Here is a 17,052-nt window from a genome sequence, read left to right as displayed (position 1 = left end):
ACTTATTTGGAAAGGAATGCACTTGACTGGACAGATCTACAGTATTTCTGGTTATTAACCAGCAGACAGCAGACTTGGAGAGCGACAATCATTTGTGATGGGAAGAATTCAAGGTCATTTTAAAGTACTGTTAGCTCTGGATAGCTCCAAATGTACCGTGTGCAGGCACATCTTAACATGAAGATCCTGATGAGAAATGAACCAGGAAAAGTAAAAAGATTTTGATCAGAGACATACATTAAATGTATGGACAAACTTTAAAAAATGTCTTGGGTTGTCTCAAAAGCGCTCATAACTACATCGTGCACATAGTGGTTTCAAACTCGCAGCCCGCGGGCTGGAACTGGCCCATCAGGGGGTCCAATCTGGCCTGCGGGTATTGTTCTGCCCGACAGGCAGGTTTTAAACTCTTACTGTGAAACTCATAACTTGATTTTGACAAATCAATTGAAGAATAGGAAATAATGTTTGGCATGCGTAAAGCTAAAACAGAGGGAAAAGATCAGCACGTAGTGGCACGCATCCAATCCATATCCAGTAAGGAGAGTGAGACTGTCGAAAAAAATCATATGTCGTTTGTCAAATAATTTCATGTGCAAACGTCATCCACCATATTGTCATAATATAATACGATGCAATATAATAATAATACAACACAATATTGTATAATTTATTTGGAACAGTCTATATTTAATTTTAAAAATATTGTATACTATTGATGAAAGTTTTATTAAAAAATATTTCAATTATATTCACACTGTTGACTTGAAAATCATGCCGACTGTTGTTTCGATCTACTACTTACGAAAATCTGAGAAAATCATAATTTGCATTATTTGGAAAACTTCTTGTTGGGGTCGTCATGTTGTGTATAAGAAATAGACAGTAATTAGTAATTGGTACATTGTGCACAGGAGTAAATTGCCTTGTTTTAACAAGCAATCACAGTTCCTTTCTGTGTGTCAGTGTGAAATTTTGCTCAGAGCCTCCATGAGTGAAAGTTTGATTACATTAACTGCGGGTGTGTTTACATTTGAAGGAAATGTGGAGCATACCTCAGCAATGTCAGTAACAGACCCCGACGGTGCAGTTTGTAAGACCTGTAGGCTAGGGTCTGCTATAGCATATGACGCCCCCCCCCAAAAAAAAAATATTATATTGATACTAATATGGGTGATCTCAACAATCCAGTAGTTTCTGGATCCACAATTTATTTTTTTAGCAAATCACACTATAATCATCATCAATGTCAGGCAGTAGGAGGCCAAATTATTGACTATAAGTAAGCCATTAACTTCTCTTTCTTAAATCTTTATATACAGTTCTAAACTAGATCATTGTTTATGTTGAACGCAAGAAGAGGCCAAAGAACAATGTACGACAGTGTCAACTCCACACAACTTGAGAGGCACTCGTTGACAAACCCAAAGCCTGTTCATGCAAGTTCACAAAGGAATATTGTGACTGTAACCTCATCTACTGCCATTTACAGCTATAGAAGTTAAATACCCGTTTTAACTGAGAGAGCTGGCAGCAAATGGGTGGGTAAAACTAATGGAAACAAACGGGTCCACCAGGGGCCGCCTCTGTCCTGTACGTCACTTCCTGCTTCTTCTCAAAAACAAATCCCTCAAGAGGATTTTCATGGCAGGAGTTACAAAAAGCTGTATACGTCAAAATCACGTTTTGTGCTGAAAAAACACATGGGACCATATTGGCTGTGGGTTTTTCATTAATAATATACCAAAAATCATCAATTTCATGACAGTCGCACTTTGAGGATTTGTATGGTGTAGACTGGCTTGGGGAGTAACGGGATACAATTACTGGTGTTATGTAACCGGGATACAAAAAAAAAAAAATAACTAGAACCCGCTATGGTTAAAGAAGATTTTGCAGGATTACATACTGTATTTAACGAGGGCAGAGAGACCACTTGGCCATCTGAGCTCTCGCCTGCTTTCAAACTAAAGGGCTGAGCAACCTTTTCTGGAGTTTAGCATTGCAACATGTGGATAAAGGTCGCACAAATTGCACAATATGGCTCATTGGACCTCAGGGGAGTTTTTGTAGGCCAAATAAAATGACGCGGGCCGCTGGATGCACATGTTGGTTTCCTAAATGTAGCGGGTTTAAAAGCGATTCATATGAAATAGATAATGACTGTTTGGCTCATTTTCTTGAGGACTTATTCATTTTGGATTATACATAGACAGCAGTCAAAGTCATTCAGACTGCTAGTGACTTTGACTATGGGGAAGCAGGCAAGCCCAAGTGTACTACACCGGTATGTTGTAAATAAAGATTTCATTATCTCATCATAAATGTATTGCTTTACTATTTAAACACTATTACCAAAACCACGACCGAGAAAAAAAAGGTTTTCTGCAGTTGACGTCGCACGTCATAGTTTACAAATTACAAGTGCATGCATGCATGCATACATGTATGTATGTGCACGCATATGTAAGACTGAATTTTCTCTGTTTTTGTCGATTGCACTTTTTATAACAAACGCGAAGTCACAAATAAAGTATAGATTTATTAGTGGTGTAAAGATGTATTCATTATTCTACCGAGGTGTTGTATTTTAAACCCAAAAAGTTTGTAATTCCTTTTACTTCACTTGTTTTTTTTGTCTGCACACGGCAGTTAGCAAAAGGCTACTTTCTTATTCGTCTCTTCCTTGTGTTCTAATCTATTGCCCACATCTACTCGAGACACCCCTATTTTCTATTCATCTATCTATCTATCTATCTATCCACTGAAGGTTTTGCTTTCAGGAACAGTTTGAAAAAAGTTTTCTCTCATGCAAGTATACAATTGTTTCAAATGGCCTTCAATCAATGAAGTTATGAATCCCACCTTTGTCTATATGTGCTGCGCGGTGAACAATATACAGTATGTCGTATTGTCATTCATTTTCTGTCTTTTTTTTTTTTTTTTTTACACATTTCGTGATGGAGCAATTCAAAAGTAATTAAAAGCAATCAAGCAACATTAATGCCATTGTACTTGGATTCAGTTACTAGCTACATTTTTTAACAGTTAACTAGTAACTATATTGGAATACATTCTTAAAGAAACCATCCCAACAAAGGGCACAGACCATTCGTAGAGCAAAGACGAGAAACGTTAACACTGAAGAAGCAGCTAAATCAGTGTGGCCCTTTTGCTTTGCAGGGACAAAAATTCAATGGCAGTAATAGGAATCTTTAAATCTGTAAGAACAAGTGTACAGTATGTAATCGTAAATACCAAAGAGACAACATGTTGATTGCCTTCACTCAAACAAACACTTCTTTCCACCTTCTGGCTGATGTTAAGAGTCACGTCATACTGACATGAAGGCCTCTTCTGATCAGGAGCAGCTGACAAAGCAGAGTTACCAAAGGCACTTTAACCTCACTCATTGTGTTCAAGCACACAAGCAGTTTCATTATACTAAATCAAATTCTCTTACTACCTCAACCACAATTTGTTCTTTGTGAGTGTAAATGGATCAGCTGAAAAATGGTTGGAAGATCTAAATGTCTCATTTCTATTGTTATAGTGGTAAGACTATACAAAGGGATTGGAGCATAGTCTGCCCTTCTGGACAATCAATAAGATGAAGAAAGAGGGAGAAGATGAAGGAAGGAAAAGTGAAATCCTGCTGGCCAAGTGAGGATTCACATTTGCTGCTGCCAAAGATGTTCTTCAAAAAGTTTCCACTGCTTCATGACCAAGAAGTGCTGCTGGTCATTTACAACGTAGACAGTCCATTTGAAAATGAGAACAATGTGAATATAACATTTAAATAATAACACTACACACTGTGACAAACCCCTATGTTCACACTGCAGCTCAATTCTGATTTTTCTGCCCAATGTCACGTGTATCAGATTTTTTTCAGTCAATCTGAACAGCACACTTCCGACTTTTCATATCTGACGTATCTGTCTTTATGAATCTGAGGGAAATATGGACTCTCACAAGGTCCGCATTCGACCAAAACATCAGACGGCAACAAAGGTCAAAACTGTTCAACAAAACAGAAAAGGCAACGGTGGACGAAAGAGCAAAAAAATAGACAGTGGTGAAAAGAATCCTTTGGAACTGATAAATATCAGAAAATGTTGGCTCCGGAACGACAAAAACCTTGGAATAGCCACAAATGAACAATGGTGAGACCTACCTGAGGGGCAATAACTACTATTTGTGTCAACATGGCAAGGTTGTGCACAATGTGACATTGTTTTGTGCACAACAAGGGTGTGACATCTCCAACACGTTCCATCCATAGTAAAACTGTATTTGTTTTTGCACTGTGAAGGACTTCATAAAAAGATCTGATTTAACATAAAAATCCAAGTTGGGGATTCTGCCCAGCATTGTGACTTTAACCTTTCCCTGTGAAACATGTTCAAAATTATGTGGTATCATTCAGCCTTAGCGCAGAATCTACTGCAATCTTCAGTTCCGTGGAAAAAAATGAGGATTCCATCTATAGCTCATCATGTGGGTTAATTGGGAACTTTCTGGCTCTGAGTTGGATTGGACTGTTCTTGCAAAGGCTCTGGTATTCTACATCTATCAAAACTGGTCTTGCACAAGGGGCACATTTTAATCAGCTGTTTGCAATGAGATGAATCATAGTGTAAAAATTATGCAAGATCAGATACTCTCTATGCAACGTGGGGCCAGCTGCCTCCAGAGATACAACCCTCCAGCCTGAGAACCGAGGGTCATGAGCTTTACTTCCTGTTTGAGGACTATTTATAGCAAGTATACCCAAAGAAGCATCTCAAGGCTTTTTGTAAATACCGGTACATCCTTCAAAGAGTGCTCGGGTTATTAACATCAACGGTATGTTCTGTCTCTCACTCAATTGATGAGGTGGTTGCATCTTGCACATTTTCAACGGCATCCCTCTTTGAAGTCTAGTGGGCAGAAGTATTGTGGTCGTTGCCAAAGAAACAGCACAACACATGGAGCAGTGTCTATCACAAAGCTCTCAGTATAAACACACACAGCAGTTTAGTGGGGATGATGTCAGGCCTCAGGAGAACAATGAGTGTCTCTTACCTCTAAACTTCTTTGGAGGGTTGTTGAGGTCCCCTGCATCAGGCTGAACCACACAGCGGTCATCCACCAAGCTGCAGATTGAAGTATATTACAACATGGTCAAGTTTACAAACAAAAAAGTAATGTGATGCATTTTGGGAATATAATACCCAATTAAAAAAAAAAAAGAAAATCACCAATGCCCAATGAATTATGACCTACTAAAAAGCTGATGTAGTAATTCAAAAGTAAGAAAAGTATTCGAAATCTTATGCATTTAGAAATTAACTTCGAGAAACCAATAATTATACTACAACCACTACAGTTTCAACTGAGTATCTTGCAATTGAAAATTACAGTACATTCACAAAGTAATCATCGCTGGTTGTGCACAGAAAATCTGGTTTTACCTAATCTAAAAAAAAAGAAAAATTGTACAACATTCATAAATACCTTCATAATACACTGTCTTAACAATAAGAATGTGTTTTAGTGCCAAATTTGGTGCAAAACATTGGCAGGGGCAAGGTGCATTTAAAGCTGGAATTAGGAAATCTTGGAAAAACAACTGAAATAATGAATGAATATAGAGCATCTTTCCCATCCAAATGTAATTAATCACAACAATTTCGAGTCACAATGGGAAATCAGGACGAGCAAACTAATCAGTGGTTGGATGGATACAGTTTGTGTTGAATTGATAGATTAATCGAGATTAAACACGACTTCCACTTCATGAGGGTTTAAAGGCTTTTCCTTGTAAGAGACCGACCATCTGAAGAATCTTGCTGAGTTGCAAAAAAAAAAAAAAAAAGACCAGCAGGCCAAAACTGGTATGACAATTTAGCAAATTTATGGGCTCATGTGTGCGTGGGAAGCTGTGGAACTCAACAAATGCCACAAAGTCTTTGTAACGATTTAGTCTTCATACAGCAGGCCATTGCATTTTTTAATCGACTCTGCAACACCATGATTCATAGTCCTGACAGCTTTACTGATTCTGCACTAGACAGTATTAGCTTTTATAGTTTCCATCTGTTCGCCACCTTTGCTCCTGGCATACACACAGTGACACATTTTATTATTACAATTACCAACGCTCTATTTCCTTTTCTCACAGCGTTTATATTTCTGTGGTCATTCGGGACCAGAGCACCACTTCAAGGCTCTCCCACCTTTATTCCATGGCATAAACTGCAAAATTACATCAGTAATCATCTCTCCAGTCCTACTTTGTCACCAAGACTGGGAAATGATGCTTTTTATACATGCAAACATTTGATGACTGACGCCCACGTCACTGTTTCTGATAGAAGCACAACTTGTGAGTGGGAAAAATGCTTAAGAATGAGAGCCTGGACTGGTTGCGATGTTTTTCCACATTTGTCTGTTTGCAGGATTATGCAAAAAAAAAAGATTTCTGAGTGACATTAATGAAGTAGAATGTTGTATTTGCCAAGAAAGAACCCATCCGATTTTGAAGTAGAGCCATTTAAAAATATAATAGTACCCAGTGATGGTTCTGCGGCTGAACAAAGGACAGTGTCTCTGCCACCCCCATAGCACCCTCTCTGACCAAAAATTATACAGAACTGTAATTGTTATCATACAGCGCCAACAGAAAAGGTGGAACTAACGTGTGTGGTTCAAGATTCTCGTCAGATTTTTCAAGTTTGCTTAAAGTTTTTGGGTCCAGTGCTCGTGGATGCAATTATATTACAAGCTGTATATTGTCTGTCTGAGAAAGGAGGATCTGTATTACTTTTTTGCCGGAACAATTTTACTCCATTACAGTGGACTTTTTAAGATGCCCACCGTGGTATCTTTTTATTCCGATGGGTATTTAAAGGGCCACTCTCATTAAATGCATGATTTTTAGTATGTTATTAATGAAAAAAGGGCAGCCGACATGGGCCCATGCGTTTTTTTTTTTTCCACCACAAAACATGATTTTGATGTATACAGCTTTTTGTAACTCCTGCCAAAATCCGCGTACGTCTGACAGGCGCGCTAAATGTGTCGATGTGCGCGTCGAATGGCGTCGGGCTCGCCGGCTATGAACAACGTTGGTGCGAACTACGCTGCGGACAATGCCGAGCTGCTCAAGCCAGCTGCGACGAGCCACCCCGTCGGGAGTGGCTCATTTTCTGCGCTGAGGTGGCTTATCATGGCACCAAGCCGGGCCACTTTACAGCGTTGTTCATAGCCGCCGTCCGCCATGAACAACACACCGTTGTCGTCGCACGCGGCTGAGTGCGGCATTACCTGCAGCGTTGTTCAGACCGCAATGGCTCATCTCCGCCACGGAAATGGATCGGACGGGGAGGTGGTTTGGCCGTGATCGCATATCATCTAAATATGGCTCGAAACAATAAGGTAATATTGCCCCAGTCACTTCACTTGGTTGTGTGATGTTCTCTTCTTCGAAAAGGGCTTCCATGTCAGAAGGTGCGTGTTCGTCTTCCATAGCAGGGTCCACCGCGTGTTTTCAATGGCGAATGTCTGGGGTGACGTCACGGACAGGGGATGGAGCCAATATGGTGACCACTTGGATGTCGTCAAATGAGACTTCCGCAACTTTGCGCATGGATGACGCGGGCTCCGCTCATATTTATTTTTTCGTATAGACATTGAAGTGAATAGTGTTGTATGTATTTTTCATTACAATATCTATTTTAGAATGTTTATAGGGATGACACTTGACCTTTAAGAATAACAGTCCTTCAGTTGAACACAACAAACCTTTAAAAGGGGAGTGGCAAATAGGAGAGAGTGAAAAGGTGACAGTATGGCACCAAAAGACAAAACCCTAGCTCTAAACAAGATGAGGAAAGTCCATCCATTCATTTTCTTCACCACTTATCCTCACAAGGGTCACGGGAGAGCTGGAGCCTATCCCTGCTGTCAACGGGCAGGAGGCAGGGTAGCCAGCCAATCACAGGGCAGATAGAGACAAACAACCAGTCATCCTCAGAATCACACCGAGGGGCAATTTAGAGTGTCCAATTGTTGCATGTTTTTGGGATGTGGGAGGAGACCGGAGTGCCCGGAAAAATCCACACAGGCACGGGGAGAACATGCAAACGCCACACAGGGAGGGCTATGATTGAACCCAGGTCCTCAGAACTGTGAGGCCACGCTGGGCGGATGAGGAAAGTAAATCATGAAATACCAAGTACAATGAAACATTACAATCAAATGTTGTGTGGGGCTGTTGTGCTACACACTGTCCAGTATACAGGATACTCGTCGCAATGAGTGAGTGCAGACACACACGCAGTGAATAAGTCCCAGGGGTGTGTGTCTGAGGACACATGCAAAGCACAAATTGCCCTGTAATTGTTGTGACTGCACCGCGGGGCATAGGATGCCTCCACATCCAATCAAGAGTTGGGGTCAGGCCCAAAAGCCCACCCGAGAGCGGCCCAGTGGAAGGGCTTACCCTCCACACTAAGGGAGCCAGGGTGGTCGACCTGATCCAAAGAGGCGCTTCAAAAACTGGCCACCTGTAGGAGGTCGCATGGGCCCAATGCCACACCACCAGCCATCTCCCACCCCTAACACCGTCCCAGATGCCCAACCACCAAAGGCCAAATGAAGCCATCCATAGGAGAGTGAAACGAACCACAATCAACATTCCCTCTAATTTTTTGTGTCCGAGCAAACACACTAAGACCCTGAGCAGTCCCTTTGACCACAGTGAGCAACATCAAATGTGTGTCATCCATTAAAGTTTCATGGCCTATTAAATAAAATCAAATTACAGAATTAAATTCCCATCAGAACACTTTTATTGAGGACAATTCGATTTAAGTCTTTGCAAACTTGCAATGAGAACGTCAACAAACGTATGTTCTTTTAACTACACAGCTAACTAAACCAGCCGACAAAAAAATATAATCTATGAATTTGAAAGCCTGCTTCCATCCATTCTCTGAGCCGCTTATCCTCACAAGGGTCACAGGAGTGCTGGAGCCCACGGTATCTAGAATCGGGTTGACTTTCCCCCTCTGACCCATTTAAAAGCGATACTGTGCTGACCCTGATGAACCCAAAGTATCCATCTAATCATCCACCTTTATAATTACATCTCTTGTACAAATACGCATTTTCTCATTTGATTCATTGATCATCCACTGAAAAAACAAAGAGGAACTCATCCATCCTTGTCTTCGTTATTCAAAATTCTACTCGTCACCCAGGCTCGTGTCGTGTGGACCAGTCAAACGTGCTTACCCCAGGGTGCTGATGAACCCACTGGTGGACCCCTCTGCATACAGGGAACAGATGTCGCCGATGTGCAGGAAGCTGGACATTTTATCGGACATGTTGGATGTCCACCAAGTGACAGCTACAGCAGAGGAAGTGAATTTTAATTTCATGAAAGCATTTGACAATTACAATTGTTTATCAAGTTATGCCATTTCAATGAAAGGAAAATGATTCTATAAAGCATTCTAGTCTGTCTTCTCTTATTGTTAAATTAGTTAGAAGCAACTTTAGAATACAACTCCATAGATTTTCATGGGTTTTCAGCAAAAGTCAGTTTGACGTTACAGCAATACGATTGCTGGTGGTTGAAGTCTGAATAGTTAATAATTGGGACTCCAAACGGGAAGGTGTACACCTGCAACATGTCCACTTTACTCCACCTGGCAAACCTGTTACTGAGCAGTGCAGACCCAAAACAGTGGCTTTCCCAGCGTGGAAGCCATGTCGTGCTCACACGCAGCCAAGCTCACCTTCCTAGCGTCATTTGTGATTAAAAAAAATAATAATAACACTTGAGCAAACAAAGTGATCAATCTGTCATTTGAAAAACAAGAAACCAGGTCTCAGCAAACGATAAGAGCGCTGCTGTGGTTGACTTCAGCGGTGGGGAAAATGTTCGCCATTTATGGAGCGCTCGATCTCCTCAACAGAGAAGAGGATGAAGATAAGGAAAAGAAGTTGAAGAGCAACTTTACCTCGGATGTTCGGCTCTCCGGGGGCACAGCTACGACAACATGACGGCGGCTCCGCTCTCCCCTCGTTCAGCCGAGGGACAGTGACAGCCGGCGGAGTGGGACAAGCTGGGGTTTGTGACTGCTCGGCTGCCGAGGAGGCGAGCAAGGAGACGGCCACAGGCGCTGTTGTGAGCTGCCGCTGCCGCTGCTCTTTGAGTCGTTGCCACCTCTTCCCGCACGGCGGCACTGTTGCTCTGCGCTTCTTTCATTATTCAACCGGCCCACTGATATCATACACTTATCCTTAGACAGCACTAAAATTAAACTGTCATGGTAATTGTTTACAAGATGCATATTTTCAAAATTACAATCTTTAAAACCGACAGTTCCTCTAACGGCCTATTGAGGCGCAGTTTAGAATGACCAATCTGTATCAGCTGACTGCCCACGTGACTTTGCGGAAGTATCAACAACATGAGCAACGTGTAAGCAAAGATGCTCATTTCTGCTTGCATAGGCTTACGCTTTTTGGCCGTATTAACGATCTCGTTGGCCTGTCTGGATAAAGTTCATGGATGCGGGGCTTACGCTGAGCCCGCCGCCTCGCCGGGTGCAACGAGCTGCGGATGTGAGAGTTTGAAGCGAGACGCTGTCGTTGGGGACAGCACAGCATCGGAGGAGCCAAACGTAAAATATTCCCGAGGCGCCAATGAGATGCAGAAAGAAACCCAGGGAACCCAGAGGATTCTCAGTCAGGTAATGCACCACACTTTATAGAAAACAAACTAAACTCTTTCTGTGTACTGTATTTCTGCAAAGGCTGAGGGTGAGTGTTGAGCCATGTGTAATTGTTCTTATAGACACGCCTTTCTAATTTCTCCAACTGATCAAAGTCATTTGCGTCAAATATCGGAGGTGAAAAGTTGCAATAGGACGTTCGTATTATTGTCCTTGACTTGTAATTTAAAAATTAGTGGTCCACAAATTGGTTGTGCATGTTTACTATTATGGTGGAGCGATGAAACATTTCTATTAAGTTTCACAGTCATAACGGCGAAGTGTGACTACAATGTGGTTTTCGACAAAAATGAGCTTGACACCCTTGAGTCACCAGATTGGGCCCTTACTACATATTTTGAGACTGGGCAATAGGCACACGTGCATCAGGCTGTTCTTCAGTATATTTTAAATTGTAGATTGTGCTCGATGTAACATGGAAGGACTCCCTGTTTTACGTCCAGGATTGAAAGAACCACGTCTGCCATATCTACCATCCAACTTGAAAAATATTTTACTTATCTACACGCTTCTATTTATCCAACCTTAAATCCATTCATTTTCTTCGCCGCTTGTCCTCACAAGGGTCACGGGGAATGCTGGAGCCTATCCCAGCTATCAACGGGCAGGAGGCAAGGTACACCCTGAACTGGTTGCCAGCCAATCGCAGGGCACAAAGAGACAAACAGCTGCACTCACAATCACACCTAGGGGCAATTTAGAGTGTCCAATTAATGTTGCATGTTTTTGGATTGTGGGAGGAAACCAGAGTGCCCGGAGAAAACCCACGCAGGCACGGGGAGAACATGCAAACTCCACACAGGCGGGGCCCGGATCGAAACGGGGACCTCAGAATTGTGAGGCCAAAGGTTTCCACCTGAGCCACTTTGCTATTTAGTGGCATTCAAAATGATTTGTCTTTTGGCACAGCGCAGTGTTGCTCTTGGTATTAAGAGCAGCCTATTTTTCAATATTCTCAATTTGTTTAATTCTGTAACTTGCTTCTGCAAATTTCACTGGCCACTAAGATTTGCAAGTATATATCCTACATGTAGATGGTGCTGATTTCTGGTGGCAAATTTCTGATGGGAACAGACAACCCAGGCATCCCTGCTGACGGCGAGGGCCCTCAGAGACAGGTCCACGTGGACTCCTTCTACATGGATATCCAGGAGGTCACCAACCGACAGTTCCAGAGCTTTACCAATGCCACAAGCTATTTGACAGAGGTGATAATCAATCAATGCAGATATGCATTATATCCTCTGATATGATATTGAACATTTCAGTGTTTTTTTTAAATCCACGTTATAAAAAAATGACATTCATTTTTTTTTCTTTCAGGCAGAGAATTTTGGAGACTCGTTTGTTTTTGAAGGAATTCTAAGTGAGACAGTCAAAAACCAAATCAGCAAAGCGGTAAATACCTCCTTATTATCACTGTTGTGGTAATATGTAGACATGAAAACAAGCTTGGGCGGCACGGCGGTAAAGCGTTGGCCTCACAGTTCTGAAGACCTGGGTTCGATCCCAGCCCCGCCTGTGTGGAGTTTGCATGTTCTCCCCGCCCCTGCGTGGGTTTTCTCTGGGCACTGCGGTTTCCTCCCACATCCCAAAAACATCGTAACATTAATTGCACACTCTAAATTGCTCCTAGGTGTGATTGTGAGTGAGGCTGCTTGTCTCCACGTGCCCTGCGATTGCCTGGCAACCAGTTCAGCGTGTACCCCGCCTTCTGCCCGTTGACTGCTGGGATAAGCTCCAGCATTCCCCACAACCCTAGTTAGGATAAGTGGTAAAGAAAATGGATGGATGGATGGTTGAAAACAAACTTGTAATATTTCGCACCGACCACTTGAGTATGTAATTGCCAAAAATGGGTGCACTCTAATTGTGGTTGTCATGGAAACATGCAGCTTTCAGAGCTAGGGGCAGAAGTTCACAGATATTTTTCTGTGGTTAAAAAAACAAAAACAAAGAGAAATGTCATGTTGTGAATGCTGTGAAAGTGTAATCAAGCTTGTCAAACTGCATGATGCACCATGCGATTCTTAAACCTTTACTCATAAAACAGTATTAAAACATCTGTTTTTCTCAAGTTGGTTTCTTTATGTCATTAGCTTTATTTGTGTCCAAATCCAATATTAAATTGCATGTTAAACCTAGTACTGTACATTCAGTATATGACTTATTATCACAGCCTTGGCAATATTCACTAACTGGTTGTTCAAAGGTGTTCATGAGGCAAAAGCCAATCATCGACAAATTTATCCCTTTCTAAATAATAGTCTAATTTTTGAAGTAATGTTTTACAGCCCAACAGTGCAGTTCATATGTTTTACATTTCAGGCATGGATGTTGGTGACTATTTATGTCTTTTTTTTTTTTTAATGTGAAGCCAGATGTCTGTTCTGAAAAAGAAACATTTTGGGACTTTGAGTGTCAGGTACTTTCTTGCCTTTTTAGGTGGCTGCTGCCCCCTGGTGGCTTCCAGTCAAAGGGGCAAACTGGAGACAACCTGAGGGTCCTGATTCCAGTATCAATGATAGGCAAGGCGATGCAACAATGATCCATCTTTATTTCTTGATTTTGTGTTTTTATTTTACCATGCTGATGCTAACATAATAAGGACAAATCCATTTCAGGATGGATCATCCTGTTGTTCATGTATCCTGGGCAGATGCTAATGCCTACTGCACGTGGGCCAACAAGCGGCTTCCTACGGAGGCAGAGTGGGAGTATGCCTGCAGAGGCAATTTAAAAGACAGGTGTGATGTTTACTCATTGTGTGGATTAAATGTTGTAAGAAGTATACATTGTCCTCCAGGTTAGGGTTTATCTCTCACCCACTGAAACAGTAATTCCGTGGATAGTTTCAACCCGTACCTCGTTTAAGGATGCAAGAATTGCCTCCCAGAGCTGCTGTTTGGCTATGTACTGCCCTCCACCCCTTTTAAGGATGGCTCTCAAAATTGATTGAGGTTAGGCAATGATGGTGGCCACACGAGGATTTTTTTTTTCTCCACTGGGCTAGAGTGTTGTCAAGCAATAGAATGATTTTACAGCAGAATGGATCATCATTTTCAGACCATGGCAGGAAATGATCAGTTAGAAACTTCTCGCATTTTGCAGAGTTAATTTTGACACTAGCCGGAACCCTAAAGGGGCCCAAGCATCCAATTATCGCATTTTCCGCAGTATAAGGCGCATAGAATAGACGCTACAGTAGAGGCTGGGGTTAAGTTATGCATCCATTAGATGGAGCTGCACTAAAAGCTCAATATTGATCTATATATAAGGCGCACTGGATTATAAGGTACACCGTCGTCGTTTCAGAAAATCAAAGCCTTTTAGGTGCGCCTTATAGTGCAGAAAATACAGTACCTGTTTTTCCTGCCCAAAGCTCATTCGGTAATGTCTCGACCTTATTGGGAACATGCATCCATCCAGAACTTCCAATTTATCTGCCGTAGTACAACATCCATTCGTGGACAAAACTGTTTAAAGCTTAATCTTGATGTCATTCTGAGACCACTGTAAACCTTTCTCCTGTTGTGGTTGGTTAGAGGTGGCCAAAATATACCTTTATGTATGTGTCACCGCAAACCTTTGGAAGATCCTGCATGAAGAGATTCTTGGGACATGAGAGTCACTAGTCGCTTCAAATACCTTCTGAATGAAACCCATTTGCTCTCTGGGTCACATACAAATTATTTAACAGTAAGGCTATTATTATTATTATTATTATTCAAATCACTTCTTGCCAATGACAGTAAATTATTCTCTACTTTCTTCAAAAGAAAAATCTTTTTCTCACCATTTTACATTAAAATTTAATGTGAAACACTGTCCTGATGTAATTTTCCTTTCTTTCCATCAGGCTTGTCAAAGATGCTTAACAGAGATTCAAACAGACATGAGAAACACCGTGTGCTATATTCCCCAGTAAATTTAAAACACCATATTAATTTTAAATTCTACATGTATAAATATTTGAATTGTCAAAATAAAGACGAATATTTAATGTGTAATTTTTGCAGACTTTACCCGTGGGGAAATCGACTGAACCCAAAAGGGGAACACTATGCCAACCTCTGGCAGGGGGAGTTCCCTCACAATAATTCCGCAGAGGATGGTTACATCAAAACCTCACCGGTAAGCAAGGGTCAGGAAGTATTGCAATTTTCCCCTGGCAACAGATTTCATATTTGAGGTTTGGCTGGAGGAGAGATGAAACCCAACCAGACTTGACTTCAAATATCTCAAATCTACCAAGAAAATGTCGTTTTAACTTTAGCTCGCCTTCTATAGGGGAGCTCTCAACCTGTGAAGTCAATTGAAATTTTCCGGCTAGTATTTATTTCATGCTGGCGTATATTAATAGTATTCATCCATTAATACTTATGGTACTATAATGGTAATTTTATTATAATTTGATGTTATCATTTATAATATGAGAAATATATTTTCAGTATAGTGAATTAAAAATAATGAATTTTTCCTAAAGCATTCTTGATATACGATCTCTTTGTGAGAATTCATCCTGGTGACTAAATGTAAAAGTAATATCTGAACACGACACCCTACAGGTGAAATCTTTTCCCGCCAATGCTTTTGGTCTATTTGACATGGTGGGCAATGTGTGGGAATGGACGTCAGACTGGTGGACTGTTCATCACTCAACCGAGCAACAACACAATCCAGTAACTTCACACATTTGCACAATAATGTCATCCCTCAGCAATTTATGATTGCTAAAAATATCACATGCCATTTACATTTTTCCTTTTTTTAATTTTTTTTATAGACAGGTCCTCCATCAGGTACTGACAAAGTAAAGAAGGGCGGGTCATACATGTGTCACAAGGTAAAGGGATGATGTTGTTTTATTTCAATTTGAGTGTTTTCATGTAAAATGTTAATGTGCTTTCAGTGAGAGAACTAAATAATTGTCTGAAGGCTCAATTACAGGAGAAGCCAGGCTTGATGGATGTTTCAGTATTTTTGATCAACTGTGATACATATCGATGAAAACAAACATTGGTTAAGGGAAAGTGCTTCTATCTTCTTTTAATTCATTTAAACTCCTATGTTTGCCATAACTGAAACTGGTTCACAGTTTTGAGGACAAGCGTTCGAATGCCGGCGCTGCCTGTGTGGAGTTTGCATTGTTCATGCCTATGTGGGTTTTCTCCTGGCTCTCTGGTTTCCTCTTACATCCTAAAAACGTGCATTCATCGGAAACTCTAAATTGCCCATTGGTGTGATTGTGAGTGCGGCTGTTGTTTGTCTTTGTGTGCCCTGTGATTGGCTGGTAACCAGCTCAGGGTGTACCGTGCCTCCTGCCCGATGACAGTTGGGATTGGCTCCAGCACTCCTGCGACCCTTGTGAGGATAAGTGGCTCACAAAACGGATGGATGGATGTTTGCCATGAGTATGAGTAGTGTCCCAAGATTCCTATATACGTATACTGTACAGCAGCTTCTTAAATTTCAAAACTTTGTCTCTCCCTCAGTCATACTGTTACCGATACCGTTGTGCAGCGCGAAGCCAGAACACGCCGGACAGCTCTGCCTCCAATCTTGGTTTTCGTTGCGTCTCTCAGGAGCCCCATTGACTTAGACTCATGCACTGGGTTACATAAAACCCTTTTTTAAAAATGTCTACTGTTTTACTGGAGAGAGTGAATTAAGTAATGATTTTATGGAAGTTTTTTTCCTTTGCTTTTATAACAAATGAATAAAAAAATTTCAAACTATAAGTTGTCTTTATGTTTCTGAACGGTTTAACAAGAGGATCACATCTCCATGTATGTGCAACATTAATTTTCAATTTTTCAAATTGTCAAACTGAAGGGATTGAGGCAGGCATTGGGATGATAAAAACGTTGGGAAGTTTAGTAAAGACTAAGCTAAGCAACTTAATGAGGTCAGGTAACTGTCAACATTTTCTTCATCATCTGACAATTAATGATGAATAATTCCCTTCATTTCTTTACCCACTGTTTTGGAGTTAAAATCTTAAACACCACGTCAAATTCCTTAAAAATGAAAATGAATGTACATTTATTCAGATCAGCTAAGCAGCAATTAAATCAACTGATATATACATTTTTAATGAATATAGAATGCCTGCGGTGGCACGGTGGTGCAGCTGGTAAAGTGTTGGCCTCACTTCTGATGTCCCGGGTTCAATCTCGGACCCGCTTGTGTAGAGCCCGCATGTTCTCTCCGTGCCTGTGTGGGTTTCTTCCTGGCACTCCGGTTTCCTCCCACACTCCAA

At 41.3% G+C, this 17,052-nt stretch overlaps 2 protein-coding genes across 6 annotated transcripts in view; one reads left to right on the top strand and one right to left on the bottom strand.

Moving 5' to 3' along the window:
* itpr1a (inositol 1,4,5-trisphosphate receptor, type 1a) overlaps window positions 1-10,228 on the bottom strand; it is a 66,905-nt gene extending 56,677 nt beyond the window's left edge. For 3 of the 5 annotated variants that reach the window (XM_061831287.1, XM_061831288.1, XM_061831289.1), the window contains exons 1-3: window positions 10,014-10,227; window positions 9,283-9,397; window positions 5,068-5,138 (exon numbers count right to left, since the gene is read on the bottom strand). In XM_061831287.1, the coding sequence (XP_061687271.1) occupies window positions 5,068-5,138; window positions 9,283-9,374 (163 nt within the window). In that variant the 5' untranslated portion in view covers window positions 9,375-9,397; window positions 10,014-10,227. Of the gene's footprint in view, window positions 1-5,067; window positions 5,139-9,282; window positions 9,398-10,013 lie in introns of all 5 variants that reach the window. The other 2 variants (XM_061831285.1, XM_061831286.1) reach the window with 1 other exon arrangement.
* Window positions 10,229-10,395: 167 nt separating this feature from the next.
* Window positions 10,396-16,498, top strand: sumf1 (sulfatase modifying factor 1). Its single transcript, XM_061831292.1, has 9 exons — window positions 10,396-10,748; window positions 11,825-11,998; window positions 12,114-12,188; window positions 13,236-13,318; window positions 13,415-13,537; window positions 14,810-14,924; window positions 15,359-15,472; window positions 15,577-15,636; window positions 16,286-16,498. The coding sequence occupies exons 1-9, from the start codon at window positions 10,488-10,490 to the stop codon at window positions 16,385-16,387; spliced, it is 1,107 nt and encodes a 368-aa protein (XP_061687276.1). The 5' UTR covers window positions 10,396-10,487; the 3' UTR covers window positions 16,388-16,498.
* The last annotated feature ends 554 nt before the right edge of the window (window positions 16,499-17,052 follow it).

The sequence above is a fragment of the Syngnathoides biaculeatus genome, chromosome 10, assembly GCF_019802595.1.
Source record: "Syngnathoides biaculeatus isolate LvHL_M chromosome 10, ASM1980259v1, whole genome shotgun sequence".
Classification (NCBI taxonomy): domain Eukaryota; kingdom Metazoa; phylum Chordata; class Actinopteri; order Syngnathiformes; family Syngnathidae; genus Syngnathoides; species Syngnathoides biaculeatus.
Note: the sequence above shows the minus strand (reverse complement) of the source record. Positions and strands in the feature narration are given on the sequence as shown.